This window comes from Ahaetulla prasina, chromosome 4, assembly GCF_028640845.1.
Source record: "Ahaetulla prasina isolate Xishuangbanna chromosome 4, ASM2864084v1, whole genome shotgun sequence".
Lineage (NCBI taxonomy): Eukaryota > Metazoa > Chordata > Lepidosauria > Squamata > Colubridae > Ahaetulla > Ahaetulla prasina.
Window position 1 is genome coordinate 40,296,977 of NC_080542.1, and position 23,013 is coordinate 40,319,989.

At 37.3% G+C, this 23,013-nt stretch overlaps 1 protein-coding gene across 1 annotated transcript in view; it reads right to left on the reverse strand.

Moving 5' to 3' along the window:
* KCNH4 (potassium voltage-gated channel subfamily H member 4) overlaps positions 1 to 23,013 on the reverse strand; it is a 62,028-nt gene that overhangs the window by 22,495 nt on the left and 16,520 nt on the right. Inside the window, exons 3-10 of the mRNA XM_058181768.1 lie at positions 22,783 to 22,914; positions 20,806 to 20,933; positions 13,375 to 13,618; positions 10,879 to 11,036; positions 7,466 to 7,667; positions 3,761 to 3,955; positions 3,165 to 3,364; positions 1,035 to 1,284 (exon numbers count right to left, since the gene is read on the reverse strand). Coding sequence (XP_058037751.1) covers positions 1,035 to 1,284; positions 3,165 to 3,364; positions 3,761 to 3,955; positions 7,466 to 7,667; positions 10,879 to 11,036; positions 13,375 to 13,618; positions 20,806 to 20,933; positions 22,783 to 22,914 — 1,509 coding nt within the window. The remainder of the gene's footprint in view (positions 1 to 1,034; positions 1,285 to 3,164; positions 3,365 to 3,760; positions 3,956 to 7,465; positions 7,668 to 10,878; positions 11,037 to 13,374; positions 13,619 to 20,805; positions 20,934 to 22,782; positions 22,915 to 23,013) is intronic.

The window sequence follows — 23,013 nt, forward strand, 5'->3', positions numbered from 1 at the left end:
TTACTTCTTTTCTATTTATCTGTCCTTCATTTTTGTTTCCTATAAAAATATCTGCATTCTTCTGACAGGATTATCAGTCGTGTGTGTGTGTGTGTGTGTGTGTGTGTGTGTGTGAGAGAGAGAGAGAGAGAGAGAGAGAGAGAGAGTGAGTGAGTGTATACATTTGATTTTTTCCGCTCTCTTTATATGGGAGTATATTCATACTCCCATAAATTCTATAATTTTGTCAGAGAAATGAGAGTCTCCTGTAATGATATCAAACAACATTTCCCAGCCCCAAACCTGCCTAAGTGACCAGAAGAGCAAATCTGGAGTACAGAGGAGAAGATCCCAAATCCAAGAGCCTTCAATGCTATTTTGCTTCTGGATCATCTTTTCCTTCTCCTTCTTGGAATCAGTTTCCTCCATTCATCATTTTTGTGGGTTAAAAACACTTCGCACTCTCTCCGCTCCCTTATCCCATGGTTATGGAAGTCTGTCTCACTTTCCCTGCCTTATGATCTCTGAAGTGTACACCCAGAAACATAATATCAGATGTAGCAATAGAAGAATTGCTGGCTGATCTCCAAAGAATTCAATATTTCACTATAAAGAAAAAAGATCAGGTGCCTGGTCTATGTCACAGTCAAAGCCAAAAGAGCCAACAATTGGATGTGGAGGTGTTTCTGCAGCAGTTTTGTAGGATCAAATGAACATTGGACCTAACAGTATCACCTGCAATTTCTACACCCCCCCCAAGGTATCATAGATAGTCCACATGAGAGAATTTTGTATCAAAAGAAGTAAGAATACATTGCTTCTACATTGGAATAATGGAATGGACTTAATGGGATTACAATGAGAGGGAGGCAATGTCATGAGGAAAATGCCTCTGGAAAAAGGTTTTGGAAAGTGTCTTTGTGCTAAAAGGAAATAAGAACAAGCTCCAAATCAGGACCATTGCTTAGTCCCCATTGTACCCCGACCCAAAATCTATCACTCCCTGCCCAAATGGATGCTGTATTGTATACTGTACTCTTCTTCCTGGGTCTTACCCAAAATGGCCAGCACAATGTTGTCTTTGAGGACTTCAAAGGATCCTGAGCACACAAAATAATTTGCTTGCAGAGCATCTCCCTGACGTAGTAAATACTCTCCAGGTGCACAGAATGAGGTCTTGATATGCAGGGATAAAGCCCGCAGGCAGCCACGGCTGGCACTTTCAAACAACGGCAATCGCAAGATGTCCTTGTTCAAATGCATAGCAATATCAGCCCGTAATTCATCTGGGAAATCATGAAGAAGCTACAGAGAAAAGGCGAGAAGAAGCATGGAGTTTTGTGTTAATTACATTTACTGTTACACCAGTGTTTCTCAGCTTTGGTAACTTTAAGATGTGTCAATTTCAATTCCCAAAATTCCTGAGTGAAAGGACTGGGCAATTCTGGAAGGTAGAATCCACACATCTTAGAGTTACCAAGACCAAGAAATACTGCTACTCTGTACTCTCCCATACTGCAAAGCTTTAACTTCAATTACTTCCAGCTTGTTTAAACTATCAGTTGCTCTTTCCCATCGGTTGAGGCCAATTCATTCATTTATCAATGAGATAACTGATAGGCAATTGTCATATTTTGCAGTGGTAGCTGGAATTAGATGCAGGTGATTCCATCATTCTTTTCAGAAAATCAGCTAGATCAGGCTCTTTCTTTCATTGAATCGCAATGAAAGAAAGAGCCATTGCTGAAAGTTGAACATACACACACTGGGTGGGAAAATCTGATACACAAATCATTGTTACTGTTTAAGAACCTGTTCTTAAGCTTGATGGGTTCTATTTTTCATTTCCTTCCACCTCCCTCCTTCTTTTATACTGAGAGGGAGCTTTTTTTTTTTAAATTGCCTTTAATCCATTTTTCATATGACAGATGGGATTGAAAGTGCTTTAAATAAATGAATAAGGAGCAGCTGATTTTATTCTCCCTTGTGTGGGGTTGATGAAAACTATGAAAGCTCAGGGACAAAAGCATAAGAAATATAAACCTATAGTCCAGAATCCAAGAAATGGGATGGGGAAAACTTGGATGGGGGTATAAATGTTGGAGTCTAGTAAATTCATCATGGGGAAAAAATGGCAGGAAAACCCTGGACAAATAGATTACATTTCTGAAGCCAAAAAGAGAATAATGTGTCACCCATTCATCTCTTCACCTTGAAAACCCAATTATCCAAAGAGATGTGAAGCAGGAATGATTACATTTTGATCAGAAGAGACTTGGAAGGGTAAAGCAAACAATTTGGAAAGTTTTGACTCCTCAAAAAATAACTGAAGTGGGGTGCAGGTATGGGAACAACTATCGTGGAAGAAAACTTTTTAATTCTTCTTTTTGCTGTTTTCTTGGTCTAAAATCCCTCTCTCAAAAGATGCTTTCACTCCAGGTAAAAAAATGCAACATCTCTTCCTCCATTACAATTGCTCTAAGCCAGTGTTTCTCAACCTTAATAGTTTGAAGATGTGTGAACTTCAACTCCTAGAATTCTTGGAGTTGAAGTCCACGCATCTCCGAACCGCCAAGGCTACTGAAAGCAAAATTAAAGTCTACTTTGTATCTTTAACTGGGTTAAATCCTGAGATTTGGCAGCTTCATTTCTAAGCTTTTTGTCTTCTGCTTTCATTTTCTCTCTCACGTCTCCAAAATTAGGGCTTTGTTTAAATTATGCTTACCTCAGACATTTTTAAAAAGCCAAGGTTTGGGTAGTAACATTTTCAAAAAGAAAATGTTTCCATTATCCAGACAGGGTTTGTTTCACAGTTACTATAATGCAAACTGATAGTACAGTCTGGACACATTAAAAGAGGCTAAAGAGTAATGTGCTGATGTGGGAAAAAGTTATTTTGTGCAAGCTATATTAAAATAAACCAGTGATGCGCAAGGTAAGTAGTGCCTTTCTCTGAATTTGTATCATTTCAATAGCAATCTTTTATATCCTAAAGATTTCACAATTAGAGGACTCTTGCAATCCATCAAGTCCTATTCTACTGACTTGATATTTGAGATTGTGAAATCTGCTCCTTCTTGCAAATAAACAGGTCAGAAATTCAGGCCTTCGCTGTCCTCTTCAGCCATTAGACAATGTTCCCTCCCAATCTCCCTCTAGAAGATTCAGTGAATGAGTTGCCCCACCTCATTTGCATCAATGCCATTGTTGACAGACCACGTGGTCTGAAAGTATTCCAGCATACGCTGCTTCAGCTGCTGGGGCAGGCGATGGACACGGATGAAGTCCTTGAGATCCTTCATGCGGGTATGATAGAGAGAGCGTCGTGAATACATGCGTTGTATGATGGCTGTCACATTGCCAAAGACCACGGCGTGCATCAGAGCTGAAGCAAGGAGGAGAAAGGAGGATATTTGGATATGGTGAATAATCCTTCTAATAGGAGCCCTGTTTCCAACAGTTACAAGACCTGCTTCAAGGAAACCAGCCTGCAAAGATGGCATGAAAGGAATAGCCCCTATTTTTTTTTCTCCTTGCTAAAATGAAGATAAAGTTTCAGATCATAGACACTTAATTTAACCATTGAGATGCAACTTAATAGATCTTCACTTTCTTTTTTTCTCACAACTGCCCTTGCATAGTTGGAATCATGTCTGAGAATTTGGGGAAGTTGTAGTCCAAATATCTAAGTTGGAAAAGATGGTTTTAGATGCCAGTGCCAAATTTTCTCCTTTTAGGACAGAAGGGAAGAAATGCATGTCTACACCCAGGATGTACTTACCACCAATGAGCATGGTGCAAATGGAAAAGATTTTCTCAGCATCTGTGTTGGCGCAGACATTGCCAAAGCCTACGCTGGTCAGGCTGCTGAGGGTGAAGTACAGGGAGGCAATGTAGGCACTGCGGATGGATGGTCCACCCACAGAGATGTTGACATAGGGGGACTCAATTCGTCTGCCCAATTCATGGAGCCAGCCTGTTGGGCAGAATGATGGGTTAATCCTCTTGGGTAGACAATAGTTCAGAGATTATATGACTAGGGTCATTTTTAAAACTGAAATGTAATTTGTTTGGCTTTATCTTAACATAGTACTTTAAAAGTACTAGTCCCAAGGTTGACTCAGCCTTCCATCCTTTATAAGGTAGGTAAAATGAGGACCCAGATTGTTGGGGGCAATAAGTTGACTTTGTATATAATATACAAATGGATGAAGACTATTGCTTGACATAGTGTAAGCCGCCCTGAGTCTTCGGAGAAGAGTGGGATATAAATGCAAATTTAAAAAAAATGTTTACATCATCAAAGAAAGCTTCTGATGATGATAACCATCTGACTGAGATGGTGTAGGGTTTCCTGCCTGGGCAGGGGGTTGGACTAGAAGGCCTCCAAGGTCCCTTCCAACTCTGTTGTTATTATATTATATTATATTATATTATATTATATTATATTATATTATATTATATTATATTATATTATATTATATTATATTATATTATATTATATTATATTATATTATATTATATTATATTATATTATATTATATTATATTATATTATTATATTATATTATATTATATTATATTATATTATATTATATTGAACTGGTTTACACATTGTTTTAAGTTCTGTTTTATTTTTTACCATGCTTTGGCTTTACATTTTGACCATGGCTTGTTAGAAAAATTACAATTGTTTGCATTCATACATGACAAGCTAAACAAACCATATTGATAAAGTCAACATGTAAACACACCAAAAGTTTTACAAGGCTATGCTAAATATAATATGGCATTTTAGGACTTGAGATTCGTAAGATGAAAGCCTCAGAGGTCTGCCCTAAACAATTTTCTTGCCAAAGCAGAATAGCAAGTTAAATGCTAAATCATCATTTTTTAAAAATTCCATATTTTAATTGATCAAAATGGGGAGGACTTTTATCATAATAATAATTTTGGCATGTGGAAGATTTTGACACACTCCCTGCAAAGTCCCACTCAGAGTATAGTAAAATTTTGATTCTCCAGATCACTCTTCAAAGACTGTATAGCAATAGCAGTTACACTTCTATACCATTTCATAGTGTTTTACACACGTCTCTAAGTAGCTTACAGAGTCATCATAATACCCCCAACATTCTGGGTCATCATATTATCAATCTCAGAAAGATGGAAGGCTGATTCAACTTGGAGCCGGTAAGGATCGAACTCCTGGCAATGAGCTGAATTAGCTCATTGAATTAGCCTGCAATACCGCATTCTAACCATTTTGCCACCACAACTCTTCTTCTTCTTCTTTTTTGGCATCATCTTTTTTGTGCTGATGAGCCTATTTGTTTACTAAGGCAAATGGTGAGACATAAATGAGGGGAAAAGTCTTCATATGTTGTCTCTATTTCCATTACTCACCTGGTCTATCACTAGTTATGAACGAGTTATAAATAAGCTATTGCTAGTCTCTGGGTTTAGGAGAGAATGGAAATTTCCTAGTCCTCCCTCCCTGCCTTAAGTGCCTTGTGCTCTTTAAAATCTAGGGTTTAATTGGGTTATAATAGCTTATTGTTGATTGTGTCCTGGTAAGGCTGTAGAGAATTTTATTTAACCATGCTCTAACTTGGCAACATCATTATAAGGCAATACTTCTGAAAGCAAAATCTATTATGATAGCCTTGCTTTCAATATTTTTACTCAAAATATAGATTTGTTCATGCAGTAATACATGTTTTTAATGCCAATATTGCATCTCAAATTTTATATAGAACTCCAGTTTGGATCATATTTGCCAATAACAGCATAACACAACTGCAGGTGAATTTTTAAAAATATCTTTTAAGTGTCCTATACTATGTTCCAAAGTCTGCTATTTTCTTGGAAACTGGACAATGCCCTTTGATAACAAAATTTGGTTAGCACTATTATAATTTGGTGACAAATATATCTTTCTTAAATAAGGAAGAATTCTCCAAATGAATTCTCTGTAAATATGTGGTTTAAACAGATGACTCAAAATATTAGTTAGATTGGCATTGATTCTGATCACTTTTTCTTCAGCGGTATGTCAGCAGCAGTTCATTGACCATGAATTGATTATGAAAGCAAAGGCTATGGGATCATTCAGCAACATTTGGAAATAATTATATATATATTTTTCAACTCCCTAAATATTTGAATAGCTTCTATTTTGTAGTAAACACAGAACATTATTTTCAAAACTTGTTTAAATGTGTTGCCATCGAATATGCTATATGGTAGATTTTTAAAAATTCCCATCTTTCAAAGATTTTATCTCTGTAATGATGCTGATCTTGGAATGGTGGATCATTCTTTTATTGTACTGTGAATTTTATAACAGTCTCCAGCAGGAAGTTATCTGGCCTGTTTAAATTTAAGCCAGGAATATGTAAAAATATCATTTGCAGATTAAAATATATTTATTATATCTTTATCGCACCTTTGTTACTTTTTAAGTATCTCGGTGGTGAACTTGCATAATACGCCTTTTTCCCTTTTTCCCCACAAGAACAACCCTGTGAATTAGGTTAGACTGAGAGAGTGATTGGCTCAAAGACATCCAGTCAGGTTTCATGCTGAAAGTGGGACTAGAACTCACAGACTCCTGGTTTCTAGGCCAGCATTTTAACCATAATACCAAAATGGCTGTAGATTACAGTGTAAAATTAGAATGGCAACAGACAAATTTTTGACTATAAAAACATGGTTTTAGTAACAAATTAATGACCTGAGGTTTTAAGTGTATGATATATTATTTATTAAATATTTTACTTGTTATTCAATGTCAAGTTTAGATTATGTTTCCAATTTGTTTGGGGTCTTTTGACCATAAATAAATGAATAATAATAAAAGTTGCACCACTGTTCTATGTGCAAGCATGAAGTGTTTTTGGTGTTACTAGCATTAACATTCTTATGCTCCAAAGTTGCTTTTCCCTGGATTAAACTAAATTATGTTGCCACTGTTTGGCACAAGCAGGGCAAAGGTGGTTCCAAACCAGTGCCCTAATTTGAGGGGCTACCATAAAGAAGAGGGGCTCAAATTATTCTACAAAGCACCAGAGACCAGGACAAGAAACAATATTTGGAAACTAACTAAAGAGAGGAGCAACCTGGAATTAAGGAGAAACTTCCTAACAGTGAGGACAATTAACCAGTGGAATAGCTTGCCTTCAGAAATCATGGGAGCTCCATCACAGGAGGTTTCTACAAAGAAACTAGAGAGCCATTTATCTGAGATAGTATAGGTTCTCCTGCTTAAGAAGGGGCTGGACTAGAAGACCTCCAATGTCCCTTCCAGCTCTAATCTAGTCTAAATGTTGCATTTCTTTCAAACTCTTTGAAAAGTTTATATTCTATCTTTCTGGAATACGGAATGTCCTGACTATGAATTCTGTGAAGAGATGTATTTGATTCTGTTTGGTGCAATGCACCAGGATTTATATGACAAGGGCTTCCCAATCATACCCTAAACTCACCAATGTCCCAGGTCACAGGGTCATTGCTCTCCTGCCGGCCGATGACATACCAGATGCAAGCCATCCAATGAGCCAGCAGGGCAAACATGGACATGAGTAAGGTCAGGACCATGGCACTGTACTGGGAATAGCGGTCCAGTTTCTGGAGCAAGCGGAGCAAGCGCAGGAGACGGACAGTTTTTAACAGATGTACCAGGTATGTCTGGGAAAGGTAGGAAGAGAAAAACAGATTGACATAAAGCGGCAGGCCATTGGAACATTCAGCCAAACTCCACCTGGTCACAAAACTCAAGAAGTGATCACAGGTCAGTAATATTATCATGCATAATATTAAACATTAATGTGGTAATTTTGGGTTGATGTATAAACTCAGCTACTATATTTTTAAACCGTAATTTATTGTGCTTGTCTAAGAAATCATGGATTTGTGGGATCCAGACACTACTTTTTACAGTTTCCAACCCAATTTCATTTTACAATGTGCCCAAGCTCTTCTCAGAGATGGGTAGGTGGGAACAATGACTTTATTTCTGGACCATGGCCCTCACAGCTCTTCCTAGTGGTGTAGCACAGATGGTACCACTGGACTAAAGCCAGATCACTTGTCATCTGAAAGGCAAGGTAAAACTGGCAAGTTCTGATTGGAAAGTAAGATACTGGACATTATTGATCTTCTTTTGCCCTCTGTGTCGTAATGTTGGCTGGTAACCTCATTAGCCAAGAGGCTGTATTGAAAACTTCAAGTGCTTGGTCTTGATGGCATACATATCTCAACATGGCCACCAAAGAGTTGTACCAGAGAGAGATGGAAGGCAAGAAAGAAAGGTGCATCCAAAGTTAAGGCATTAGGAGAGATGTGGGATTTGTCAGAAGAAAAGAGTTTAAATGGAGTTCAGCTGGAATCAGAACAGTGTCTAAAGTTGCTCTGATGTTCAGCTAGAGTCATTTTGTCAGTTCAATGCTAAATTTCAAAATGTTCAACTTTTCTGATTTTTTTTTCAAGACTTTGAAGAATATATAAAACTTAGGCTGCAATCATGGTGTAGATATATTATTAAAGAAGACAAAGTTCTGCATTACTTTGCTGACTAGTTCTTGAAAAATATAAAAACACTCTAAGAGATTCTTGGATATGTGCCCAAAACTCACTATATTTTCCTGATAGAAACAAGTGATTGTAGATGACCACATTCAATATATAGACAGTGATTTATTCTCCTAAGTACTAATCATTCTGTAACCCAGACAGTGCACTTGTGAATAAGAGGGAAATGTGAACAATTCAGAGGACTTCAATTATGCAGAAAAATGTTAAGCTAAAAGCTGACTAGTTTAATGTGCATGCAACAATAATTGTCCCTTAACAAAATAAAATGGGTCAGCAGGAAGAATGAAGTTTTTTGGAAAAGTGTGTGTGGGTGGTATTCCATTCTCTACCACTTGAACCTCATTTTAAGAATAATGTTTATATCTTGTGTCCAATTATGTACTTATTCTAACTAAAGCAGACTGACCAAAGTATGTCCACTTCTTGTTCAGGTAATGTGCTGAATTAGTATAAAAAGCCCCAATATCTCCCCTAGAAGCAAAATCACCAAAATTGGGACAGGCTTTAGAAAAAGCAGACACCGGTATTAGAAAAGAGAGGGCTGCATAGTTAAAAATCTAAACCGGAGGTCTGGGATTTTGCAAGAGTGGTAATTATTGTTTCCAGTAGGATAGCTTCATGTGACAGTTTTTTATTTTACTTTCTTTCACAGTAATCTATCCCAAACCCAGTGGACTCAAACATCAAATGAGTCCAAAGGAGGACCCCAAATTTATACCAAACCTAAAACATAATTACAAAAAACCAAGGTAAAAAACCAAAATAGGCATCAACAGGCAGTTGTAACTGAAAGAATAGTGAAACAAAAAGTTCCTGGCAGCCAGCACTCCATAAGGTAGGTGCTATCATTTCTCATCTCTGCAGAGGTGACAGACATTCAGCAGGCCCTTTCCGCATCATGTCTGGCTAAGAGAATTCAATTCTGGAAAGATGTTGAGAAAATTAGATCATTTTTCTCCAACTCCTGAGACAGCTGTAGGGCTTTATTTTGGCCTTAATGGCAGAAGATTTTTCAGCTACTCCTAATAGCAAAATTAGCTGATGTATAAAGTATGTGCCTCCATCAGAACCACATACCCCAGCCACGCTCCTTAAAAAGTTATCTGTCACATAAACTAACGATGAACTGATTTTTCAGCTTATTGAAAAACTTCAACTTAAAATTTTCAATTTTGACATAGCCAATTTATCATATTAAAGGGGATGTGTTGGTAAATCCAGTTGACACGGAGATCTTCTGAATAACATCATTTTAAAGGGAACAAGAAACTTGTCGTATCTAGTGAGGAGAGAATATGCCCAATGAGTATGAAATGCAGTGGGCTGAATTATGGAGGGGAAGAATGAGTGAAGTAGAACACACTAAAATGAAAACATGGCAGGCAAACTGAAGGAACATCTGACTGGGAGCAGATGCTTGGCTGCAGATTATCCCTGTCGTAAGAGCTAATAACATGATCTACTCTTCAAGAGCATTCCAATTAATGTCTGAAAGTACACTGTGTTTACTACTGTTGAAACCTTTAACATGTCCAATTGATTTTTTTACTCGTGGTTTACTAGATATTAGACACACTAATTCAAACAATGGAAGAATGGATGGTAAAGGTGATGGAGTTGGCGAAGATGGCAAAATTGACCATTTAATTAAAGAGAAAAATCCGTCTAATTTTGATCCTAGTGGAAAACCACCTGTGGACTTTGTGCTTGAAATTGGAAGAAAAAAATGAAAATTTAATTTTAGATTATGATGACTAGATTGACTTTGTTGTAGAAATGGGTTGAAAAAGTTAGAAATGTAAAGCAAAAAGTTGAGGCTGTAACATTTTTTGGGTGTTCTACTCCACTGAAAAAAGCTGGAAGTCACCACATCTTTCTTTCTTTCTTTCTTTCTTTCTTTCTTTCTTTCTTTCTTTCTTTCTTTCTTTCTTTCTTTCTTTCTTTCTTTCTTTGCTTCTTTATTTTTCCTAATTTTGTTATTTGCATTTTATCTCATAACAAACTTTAATAAAAATATAAAACATAAAAAAGGTCTTCCTAGATATTGATCCACCCTCCTTTATATATTTAGGATAGCGCGAAGATATTGGCATTTACCATTATCTTGGCACCTTATCATATATAAGCCACTTTACAGGAATAACATCTTTGACCTTGTACAATTATAAAGCGTCTGCTGGTGGCCATGTGGCTTAAAAGCTGGTGCCTCTAATGGGCTTCTCTTTCTGGAAATTCACCATTTGGCTGGGGCCTTTCTTATGGAGTGCTTTGGCTCATTGCTAGGAGCAGATAAAGCATCACTCACCACTGGAACATTGAAGGCATAGAGGAGGTCAAAGGGCAAGGCTGCAATTAAGTCCACGAAGAACCATGTTGCCACATAGTGGAGGCAAATTGAACGCGTATCATAAACCACCTGGCCTGATTCACTAACATATGTGGTCCGAAAGTTCAAAACAATATCTGTCAAAAAAGAAAAGGGGGCACTTACACATTTGCCAGTACCAATTCTCCATGACATCATGTTCTACAGGAACATTTGATATGCAGAATAGGAGTACAGAGAGCTGTGTAGGATTCAATACCACAAAGTGCTCTTTATACCAGTTGCAGTTTTGCCCAGGAACACATGGATCTTCTACCATTTTGCCCAACTTGGTCTAGAAAACTCATAAGCTGTAGAAATTGGAGTTTGTGCTTCAGTTTCTAGGAATCACAGCTATATATCTTTGGAATATTAGAATTCAATTCTTGGCATATTGAAAATTTTTAAGCATCTGTTTAAACTGTTTGAACTCTGTCAGTTCCCCACAAATAGAGAATACTGAAAACATGGAGAATTGTGATAGTCCAAAGATTCTCTAACTGAAAAGCCTGACCAAGTCCAACACTTATATTCTATAGAGGCATCCTGGCTGTTTGCGGTAATACTTCAAAACATTATTCAATGGTCAAACATGGTATATTCCTTGGTGCTATTTGAGCTAGCTTGTTTTCTTGCAAACATTTCATTATCTTGAACTAGGTAACATCATCAGTGCTAGTAAGGACTGCTGTCTGCTATCAATTTATTTTCTGGTGACTTGCCTGTCTGTGTGGGTTGGGGCAGGTACTGAAGTATTATTTACTTAATTGTTGGTCTGATGTTGACCTTGGAATTAATCTATGCTGAAATGATAGCTGATACTGGTGGACAGGAGCTGGAATCTTTTTCTTTTTTCAGCTGGCTGATTGTTTCTTTTGAAAAGTCTACAGATGCTGTCACCTAATGAGAAGGAAGGACTCACTGGAAAAGAGCCTAATGCTGGGAAAAATTGAGGGCAAAAAAAGAAGGGGATGACAGAGAATGAGGTGGCTGGATGGAGTTACTGAAGCAGTTGGCATGAGCTTAAATGGACTCCAGAGGATGGTAGAGGATAGGAAGGCCTGAGGAACGTTGTCCATGGGGTTGCGATGGGTCGGATACAACTTCGCAACTAACAACAACACAGATGTTGTTAATGTCTATGCGTCTATTAATGGCTGATTTGTCAGAGTGGCCTGGTCTAGGATTGTCACATTTTTTCCAATTGAAACTATGGTTAATTCTATTTATATGTTGTGAAATTAAAGAATTTTCATCATATCTTCAGACTGCCAGTTGGTGTTCATGGATGCGTTCTGTCAGTCTTCTTTCTGTTTGTCCTACATAGTGGTTGTTGCGGTTCTTACATTGTATGTTGTAGGTGCCTCCTGTTTTCTTTTTTTTCCTGGAGTTACTGAGTCTTTTAGTTTGCTTAAGATGTTTTGGAGGGCTTTAGTTGGCTGGAGAAAAAGACTCCAGCACTTCTCCATCAGTAATTAACACTCAGATCAGCATAGATTAACTCCAAGATCAACTTCAGTCCAACAAGTAAGCAATACCTCAATACCCGCCCCAACCCACATAGACAGACAAGTCACCAGAAAATAAATTGACAGCAGACAGCACTCCTTACTAGCACTGATAATGTTACCTAGTTAAGGGTAATGAAATGTCAGCAAGAAAACAAGCAAGCTCAGAGACCACCAAGGATCCCGAGTTACAAATATTCAACTTAATTGATAATATATTCCATTACAATGCAGGTATAGGGCCAGTGCAAGGCTGTACTAAGTGAATAGCCAGATGCTTAACATTTGATAATAACAGTATTGTTCTGATCAGATAACACTGCATAATTTAATGATCTAACTACTGTTATTAAAAGGGTAATAATTATTCAATTACCAATTTTGTTTTTCTATTATATTTTACTCTGCATTACTGTATAGAGCAGGAATAGGGTGATCAAAAAGTATGGTTCAGGGTCAAAATGAAATCTATCATTATCCATTTTGTTTCCAGGGAAGAAAAACCATTTACAAGTCTTGAAAATGCATTCAAACATTTACAATCTCTTTCCAAAAGAGATTCTGGCTCTATCTGCTTTTGAAAAGTAGCATTTGATATGCCTCAAAAAGCTTGTTGTGATCACCTGCTGGGAACTGACTGTTCCTTATTCTAGAACAGTGTTTCTCAAACTCAGCAATATTAAGCAAAATTAAGACTTCAGTGCCCAGAATTCCCATAGCTAGCAGGTTGGGAGAATTCTGGGAGTTGAAGTCCATACATTTCAATGTGGTGGAGGTTAAACAATGTTCTAGAAATAAAGAATACTCCATGATTTGATCTCTGCTCTAGGAACACTGATGCCCATTTCACAAGTCTGCCCAGGTGTGTCCTTTTCATACTATTGTAAATATGTGTTTGACTCTCCCCAACCCAGACTTAAATCCTTACCAACAATGAAAAGCATCTCAACTACAATGTCACTGACGATGGTGCTGCGGGCAGCTGTCAAGCTGTCTTCAGCGTCAGTGAAGCAGACATTGTAGGGAACAGTGACTGCCACATAGAAAGTAGCCAGGAGGATGAGCCAGTCCCACAGGGCTTTGAAGATGCTGTAGTGAAGAAGGATGAAGCGCGACTTCTGTACATAAGCCACTTTGTACTCTGGCACTGAGGGCTTGTTTTCAAAGACATCCTGAAGAGGAGAAGAGAGGAAATGCAATTTCAGCTACCAACATCATCATCATAAGCTCCCGAGAAGCCTCCCGGCGGTCTTACAATAAGCACTAGGCTGAAATCAGCAGTTTTTTCAGGGAAGACATCTTCCTAACCTTGCTGAAAAATAGCCCCAAGAATGGCATTGTGTAATAATGTCATTCACTGGAGTGACTAAGGCTAACTCTGCCTGATAAGATTTTGCGTGAGAGGCAAAATAGGAGACAGAAGAGGAGAAATGGAAGGACAGGATATAAAATAAAAGGACTCTCCACACACATTGTAGAGAGTGAATGGGGGTGTCTGGACTTCGGCCTCAGTCCTCAGCCTCAGCATTCCTAAACATAGCTTTTAGAAAGCTTAGGAACAACAGCCAGAGTCCCTGCAGAAGCATACCAAACTATAATTTCTATTGTATGAAAAAGTCAAAGTGATGTGGGACATAGACTATAATCCTATTTTCTTTTTGTGAATTTTATGTAATATAATTTAAACGAATTAACTTTAGTTTTTGTCTTAGATAGGTCCATTTCTTTGTCTTGTTGCCATCTCTTTTACCATTAATATGGTATTCAAAGGGAAAAAAGTGGCCTTCACTACGAAAAGTATCAGGCCATGTTAGAATGATTCCTCCCAAAATCTCAGAACACACTTCCTTTTATTGCAGCATGAGTATTTGTAAGTCAATAGGCTTACAGTTACAGGTGGACATTCATGATTCATATTAATTCATATGTAGTAAATTCCTTCCATGTTTCAGTAAAAGCTGCTAAAGTGATAAACAATAAAATTTGAAAACTGCACAACTTGTGCACAACTCAAAAGAGAAAATTATGGTGAAACAAAACTTGAAATTATCAAAAAGTTTCATGCATCATCAGAACAAAATTTAAAACATTTTGAGCATGTCAGGAAAGCACTTGACATTAGTTCCTTTTTTCCTCATTTTTCATTCTAATTGGGTTAGCAGTCCATGTTCATTACTACCGACTAGGTACCTTGCTGAAAAACTGACAAAAGACACTACTAAGAAAAAAAAAATAGATAAAAATCCCAGGCAGCTTTAACTGAAATGACACTTCGTTCTTGTTCTGAATTCATAGATCTAACACGTAGAACAAAGAACTATTTAATTCACATATTTTTTCTATTAGCAAGTAGTTAGTACTTCCCGTCACAGCCATGGAAGAGGAAAAACTCAGTCCATACAAGCACTGAGATGTTTTTCAAAAATCACTACATAGGTTAGTACAATATATGCATTCTGAATAAGCTCCAGTGTTCTGCTGATGTAGATTTTTCATAAGATCTTAAAATGAGCATTCATTTCATCTGTTAAAGTCATCCTGAAGCTAAATGTCAGCCGGGCACAAGAGCATGAACAGAGGGAACATACAACCTCAGCAAAACAAGTCACACTAACATTTTACTGGCAATCTTTGTACAGTTTCTGAGCACTGCCAACATCTATGTTTGAAGCACAGCAGTTCTCACACCTGCACACAACTTTGCATCTACATGCTTTTTTTTTTTTTACAGGCAAATATACTGGCAGTATGCATATACATGCAAAAACACTTTCAACTTCCCCATAGCAATTAGGAAAGAAACCTCTCTTACTTTCCAAGCAAACAGGCAATAGCATGAAACAATTAGAGCAGTTTTCTCTTCTATAGTCTGCTGGCCAGACCATTCCAGCTGTACTGGATGTGCAGCCTCAGAGACAGCACATCCTTTCTGACTTAGCTGAATTAGTAAGAAAAGGAACAGCAACATTGGACAAGTGCAAAAGCAAGAGTGGCTGGATTCTATTGCAACCTAGGTAGTTCAGAATCTAACAAAAAGACATCTAGATGAGCCACATGGGGTCTTCATCCAGTAGGAGCATTAAGTAGATCCTCCTAGAAGAACTGATAGAAATATATCTAAGCAAATCACATGAAGTCTCCTCTCCCTCCTATGCATCTCTCAGATAACATGAGCAGTTGTTCAAATAAGCCAACAATTGGCTGTGACTTTAACCCAAGTCCATGTGTGTCGGTCTGCCTGTGCTTTGATGGTGGATGAAAAAGACCAGCTCCCAAAAGTAAGTCATGTAAGCCCGGCAATGGAAATTTTATCTTAAGGAAGTCAAGTTGCTCCACCAAATCAACGTTTAATTATGAATGATGGAGTGTCACCCTATTGCCTGCCTTGAAGAAAACTGTACATCATGCAAATGTTATGTTTGCCAGTGGTTTACATATCAACAACTGAAAGAACTTTTTAAATCAGATAAAAAGAGTTGTGGGTGTGATTTTGCTAAAAATGAATTGGAAATCTTACTGTGTGGTAGTGATGAGCATATTATTGCTAAGATTTATTAAATGTTATTGAAATTGAATTTGGAAAGTGAACATGTAAAACATTGCATGATTCAGTAGGCAAGGAATTTTGGATATAATGTGATGCTTGAACACTGGAAAAAATGAGGATTAAAGGTTTAAAATTTATCCTAAACTATAATTTAAAATAAAAATTTTATAAGATAATGTATTGCTGGTATTTAACACCAGTTAAGTTATCCAGAATGTATAAAGATATTTCAAATTAATGTTGGAAGTGTAAAGTAAAGAAGGAACTTTTTATATTTATTGTGATCAAGCAAAGAAACTTTGGAGTAAGATTCATATTATAATACCGAAAATTCTTAAAACAAAAATAAAAATGAAACCAGAAACCTTTCTTTTGGGTTTAATGGAAAAAGACGGAGAAAAAAATTGGAACTTTGATCTTATATATATGTTGACAGCAGCAGGACTATTTTATGCACAAAAATGGAAGGACACTTCAATTCCCACTATGGATGAATGGCTACAGAAGCTGATGGAGTTGGCAGAAATGGCTAAAGTGACCATCTGGGTTAAAAGAAAGAATATAAGTACCTTTGCTTCCACATGGAGACCACTTCTAAACTTTGTGCTTGAAGTGGGAAAAAATGAAACTTTGATTTTGGATTTTACCCATTAGATTGAAATGTTTTTATAGAAATGGCTAGTTTATATTATTATGGAAAAACAAAAAGTTGTGGCTTGATGCTTCAATGAGTCAATGTTTCTTCTTTTTTCTCTCCTCACTCCCCCCCTCCCACTGTGTTTTCCTATTTACTTTTGTATTTTGTATTTTATCTTATAACCTAATAAAAACGTTAAACTGGAAAACTGTACATCTTGCGTTATTGGTTGGTAAATAATAGATGTACAATATGATACATACATGCCAAGTTTTCTAACTTTGGTACTGGTTACTTAAAACAGAAATGGGTCCATCATTTTGCTTTCCTTGGTTCATTTAGGTGGGACAGGACAGCTTATAATGTCAAGACTTAAGGAGACACACATATATGACCTTGCTAAGTCGTCTGTGACCCCTTGTTGCCCAAGCAGTCACATGACAGCTCATTGGGTCAAAGGAAGAAGGTTTCAGGACAGATGGAATCCAACTTGTCTGATCTAGTATCTCCTTTCACTTCATCTTCCACTGAAAATACTCAGCACTTTAGCCCTGAATTAACCATTTAGTAAAATAACCATATGTTTAGGGCACCAAAGGAAAGGGGCATCATAGAGTTTTTCCTCCTGGCTACTACTATGCCCTTAACCCTTTTACTGCCACATTTGATTTTGTTCCAAGGGTTTATAATTGTCCTTATCAGCTGTGTTCAACTTTAATTTGCATTGTTTTCTTTGGCATAGTGAGTGACTAAAGTTTAAAAGTTTAGTTTGAAGGTGTTTTATGTATCATATTTGTTTCCCTCTTATGGCATGAAAAGATGCTTCTTCAAGAGTTACCATTGTTGGTATGTGCTTAGAACATCAGCTGAACTCTTTTTTTTTTTTGTCTTTTAATGACCTCTTGCATGGGGATGAAGTTGGGGCAACTGAATGGAGCTGAGTGCCCTTCCTGTCATCAATGCGGAGTTCATTCTTAGCAGATATATTCTCACAGTGCCCAGAGAAAGAAATATCTGCCTCTATCTAGGATTGAATTCACAACCTATGCTTGTGAGGTAAGAGCCCCACTTCTAGGCCACTGCATCACTCTTTGAATTTAGATTGACTTGGCAGCATTTAAATACTTTTTATCTATAAGAGTGCTTTGTGACATCTTTCATGCTGGTTAGTAAGACCTTGAGAATGAAACCTCCCAAACCAAGCTATTCTGATAAACAGATGGTCTTTAAAATCAGTGTTGCAGAAGACGGGAAAAAGTGTTGGGAATACCCTGCACTCTGATGTCTTGTTTCAAAAATAAGATTTCAGAGCAGTTGATACATCATGTTTTAGACATACCAATTAAAAATAATGAGTGCGAATCCACATCAAAGCGGGTCTGTTTAACTTTCTGTGTAATCACCTGGACAAATTATATTTAATTCTAAATGAAACTGAAAAAGGAATTAAGATCCAGCTTCTGAATTTAAGCACTGCTGTCAATGAATCTGAATTTTTCTAAGGCTTGGAATATCAATACTAATATAAATACATAAGATTCCTTAACAATGGACTAACATTCCAATTTCCTCTATAGTTCAAGGAAATCATAGGTGAATGGTCCAGAACAGGGGTCTCCAACCTTGGCAACTTTCAGACTTGTGGACTTCAACTCCCAGAATTCCTCAGCCAGCTTTGCTGGGAGTTGAAGTCCACAAGTCTGAAAGTTGCCAAGGTTGGAGACTCCTGGTCCAGAATGTTTAGAACATAGTTTTTTTTAACTAGAAGGAGCCATTTATAGAAAATGCAATGTATTTGCCCATACCTTGCTGGAAAGAGATGGGCGAGTGTCTGCTATAAAGAAATAAAAGGCTAGAAATAGGTTAAGAATTACAAATAACATTTTGCTCTGAAAACCTAAACTGTCTAAGTATATCTAGCTGCTTCCTCTCTAGGGAATTTGGTGGAGGCAGTATATTTATTACCAGCAAGGAGAGTATATTATCTGTCTCTTCATTGTTCAGTTTGTATATATGTAAATAAAGTCAAACATTATAAAGTGTCTTAAGCCACCAGAGAGTTCCCGTCTTAAAAACAAACCAAGGAAATGATGACTTGAGAGCATTCTGGAAAATTTAAATATTCTAAACTGCATATGTAGTATTTTTCTGTCATACACATTTTGTCCCTTCCATCTATTTCTTTTACTTTCTCAATCTCTTGCAATAAATATTTAAACAAGGAAAAAGAAAACGTAGTCGGCTATATGAGTTTGAAGTACTATAGTTGCAGGTTATTATACAGTAATTCATCAAGATCTAGTTACTGGTCATCATTCATCTATGATTAAAAGGAAAACAAGGAGGAAAAAAAGGAAGGTAGGTGTGAAAACCAAGCGGTTGCTTCCATAATAATAATATCCGGCTACTTCTTTTTTGTGTAGCTGCCAATCATCTCATACTACAGCAAGCATCTAAATATGACTCATATATGAAAAACAGAAGAAACAGGATGTAGTTCTCCTACTTTTTATATTACCACTATAATACTTTGGGGGCCACTTTCTTTCTAAAAATTCTCTTCCAAAACTCTTCAGCATATGCACACATGTGCACATACCCTCACTGTGGATGAGGATCAGGAACAAAGGTTAGCCACCATTATCAGCTTAGTATAAGTAAATACAGATTTTCTCATGGAAGAGAAGGGAGTTACCCAGCTTGTAGCTGGAATAGATAGCCTGCCTGCACAGCTGCTTAGGCAGTTCTTCAACTAACTCTCCTCCCTCCCAACATCCAACCACTTCCCTCAAATAGATCAAAGCCTTTTAATCTGCCCTGGTCTTAGATCAGGAGGGAGCAGCTGTCAAGGCGTTCTGAGTAGGAAATGAGAAAAGCAAAAATCTGGATTGTTAGGTGCCCAGGATGGTTTTCTAGCAGCTATCAGAATCCATCACAAAACATCCAGATGTATCTGGCTGCACTTCAGTTTCATTGCCAGACAGCATGTCCATATCTCTGTATGCAGTTTAGGACAAGACTTTCTCCATTCTGCACACAAGCTCCACTGAAAACAAGAAAGAGCTGTAGAAAGGAAGCTGAAAATGCTGAGTCTGCAATTTGCAGAAGACTCTGGAATAAATGGTGCTGAACTCATGCCATCTTATTGCATCTCATTATAACATAAAATATATGGTATGGAGTACAACTATACCAAAATATCATTTGTTCTTCTCTTTCAGCCTGCACACTCATACAAACTGCAACTGAAATTTAGTAATTTGTAGGTGATTTACTTAGGGATGTTATGGGAGTTATAATATAATATATCTATAGGTGTGTGGCTTGAGAATACTACACCAGTCCATCACTTCTATTCAACACAAGTGATCCTAGTTGGATAGGAAAACCCACCTTGCTTTGGTGCCATGAAATGATTTTTCAGCACTGACTTTTAAGAGGAACCCCTGTGAAGTTCCTTTTAATACTGAGAAGGATTGCTTCCCTTCACAATGAACTGATAAGAGCTCAAGCATGCCTACCGTTCCTGTCCTATTGTTTCCTTTCGTTATATCCAATTAATATAGTTATTATATACTCATACTTACATATATGCTTACATATTGTATACTTATTTCAAGCTTATGCTTATATATACTGTGTGACAAAACAAACAAACAAACAAACAAACAAACTGCTTTCTGAGTTCTGCTCAAAGAACTGGCCCTACATGAAAAGCTGTTAAAGAGCCTTTAAAAAGAATTGCTCTTCCCATCAAAATATCCCCGTGTCAGATGATCTATAGTGCTAACATACAACAGAGACCGCAAGCTATACTCTCATGGACATCAAAATTTGCAAAATGGCAAGTGCTATGTTGTGATCAAAGTCCTATCCCTTTGTACATTCAGCACATTCAGAAAAGTGGTGGGGCTTGGGCTCCAATGCCAAACATGCCTTATTGCAGGTTTTTGATACACACTGCTCCATAGACACTGCACTATCCTAGAATTTCCTCTCATTTTGGCATTGGGCAATTCTAAAGAGATGAACCACAAATTTCACAAAGTAAGATGATTTTGGATGTGCTAATGGAAAAACTATGTGACTATTATCATGGTTATAGTTGAAAAAGCTTGGACTTAACCACTCCCTTGCCCAGAAATACAGGGTAAGAAAGTAGGTGATAACTTTACACTGTTTATCTTCATCTCTGTCTTTTCTTTCTTGTTGAACTGCCTGGTGAGATGGTGCAAAGCAGTTCGCCCTTGTTTCCTGGCCTCCCAAAAGTGGGAGCTCCTTGCCTTCTTGCACTGCTGCTTTTCTGGAAAAAAAAAGAATAAGACTAGAATCATGGTACCAATTTTTAAACAGGAAGAGCTTGCATATGGCTATGTTCCTTCAACATAGCCATTATAACTTACTTCCTAATAATAATAACAACAGAGTTGGAAGGGACCTTGGAGGCCTTCTAGTCCAACCCCCTGCCCAGGCAGGAAACCCTACACCATCTCAGACAGATGATTAGCCAACGTTTTCTTAAAAATTTCCAGTGTTGGAGCATTTACAACTTCTGCAGGCAAGTTGTTCCACTTATTAATTGTTCTGTCAGGAAATTTCTCCTTAGTTCTAAGTTGCTTCTCTCCTTGATTAGTTTCCACCCATTGCTTCTTGTTCTACCCTGAGGTGCTTTGGAAAACAGCCCGACTCCCTCTTCTTTGTGGCAACCCCTGAGATATTGGAACACTGCTATCATGTCTTTTTATTCTTTCTTTTTATTAAAACTTACTTTTTAGTCCTTCTTTTTTTTAAACTAGACATACCCAGTTCCTGCAACCGTTCTTCATATGTTTTAGCCTCCAGTCTCCTAATCATCTTTGCTGCTCTTCTCTGCACTCTTTCTAGAGTCTCAGCATCTTTTTTACATCATGGCGATCAAAACTGAATGCAGTATTCCAAGTGTGCCCTTACCAAGGCATTATAAAGTGGTATTAACACTTCACGTGATCTTGATTCTATCCCTCTGTTTATGCAGCCCAGAAGTGTGTTGGCTTTTTTAGCAGCTGCTGCACACTGCTGACTCATATCTAAATGGTTGTCCACTAGGACTCCAAGATCCGTCTCACAGGTACTACTATTGAGCAAGGTACCACATATACGGTACCTGTGCATTTTGGTTTTCTTTGCCTAAATGTAGAACCTTACTTTTTTCACTGTTGAATTTCATTTTTGTTAGATAGCACCCAATGTTCAAGTCTGTCAAGATCCTTCTGTAACTTGAGCCTATCTTCTGGAGTGTTGACTATTCCTGCCAGCTTGATGTCATCTGCAAATTTTTCATCCTTTTTCAATCTTTTTTTTTTCAACCTTTCATTCTTTTTCAACCAGAGCTACCATTGTCCCTTGATCTCACTACTTCATTCTAAAATGCTGATTTCAGAATTTTATCTATCTGTCTGTCTTGTATCTCCTGGCCAGGTCTTCCTATCACTGAGAATTTCTATCAAACAATTTGAGGAGGAACATTAATTTTATGTATTACATACATATCATATATGAGCTAATTACCATGTTTTTTGTAGCAAAACTCTAAAAGCAAAAATAAGATAAATGTGACAACTGTATCTTTGTCTATTAAACACAATGAACTATTGAAAATAGGTATCTTCCTTGAAACTATTTTGGATAATGTACCCTTGTTGCTAAGTACCTATATGCTGATTACTGATGGCTTTACTTCTTCCTGTGATATAAGGGCTTCTTTGATTTAATTTAATCAAACATTTCCTTGGCTGGCATATTCTAATGGAGTTTCAGTTAAAAAAAACCCAGTTAACTTAGCCTTCCAAATTGTTCTTCTGATTAGCCAATCAAAAATATAGTTTGAATCTAGAATTTCCACTTGCTTTCACTGGTGAGATGGACATAGTTCAGAACACTTAAGAATTCCAGTCTTTAAGAATATTTTTAGAAATGTATATTTTAATGAAGCATTTAACAGCAGTTTCATGCCTTTTTCTTTAGTTGCAAAATAACAGGGAAATGAAATTAAAGGATTTGCTAGTTAGCATTTGCAAAGGTTACATGAACTGAAAACAGGGTGATTATTCCATTGTATATTAATTCAGTCCCCCTCTCCTTGAGATAGTTGTTTTGCCTCCAAACATCCTTACCTTCCTTTTTTTCATTGAGATGATTCTTCCCATGATTCTTGGTAATATCTTTGAAGGAGAAGAGGAAAAGGACCACTTCGCTTTTCTCATTCTTGATAGGGACAATGTCCAGCAGGCACCAAAAGGCAGTTCCTAAACCAAAGAAGAAAAGAAAAAAATTCTCACACAATCATCTGTCTTCAAGGATCTTTGTCCAGTCCACTAATTCTGACAGGGTGGGCCTGCTCCGGG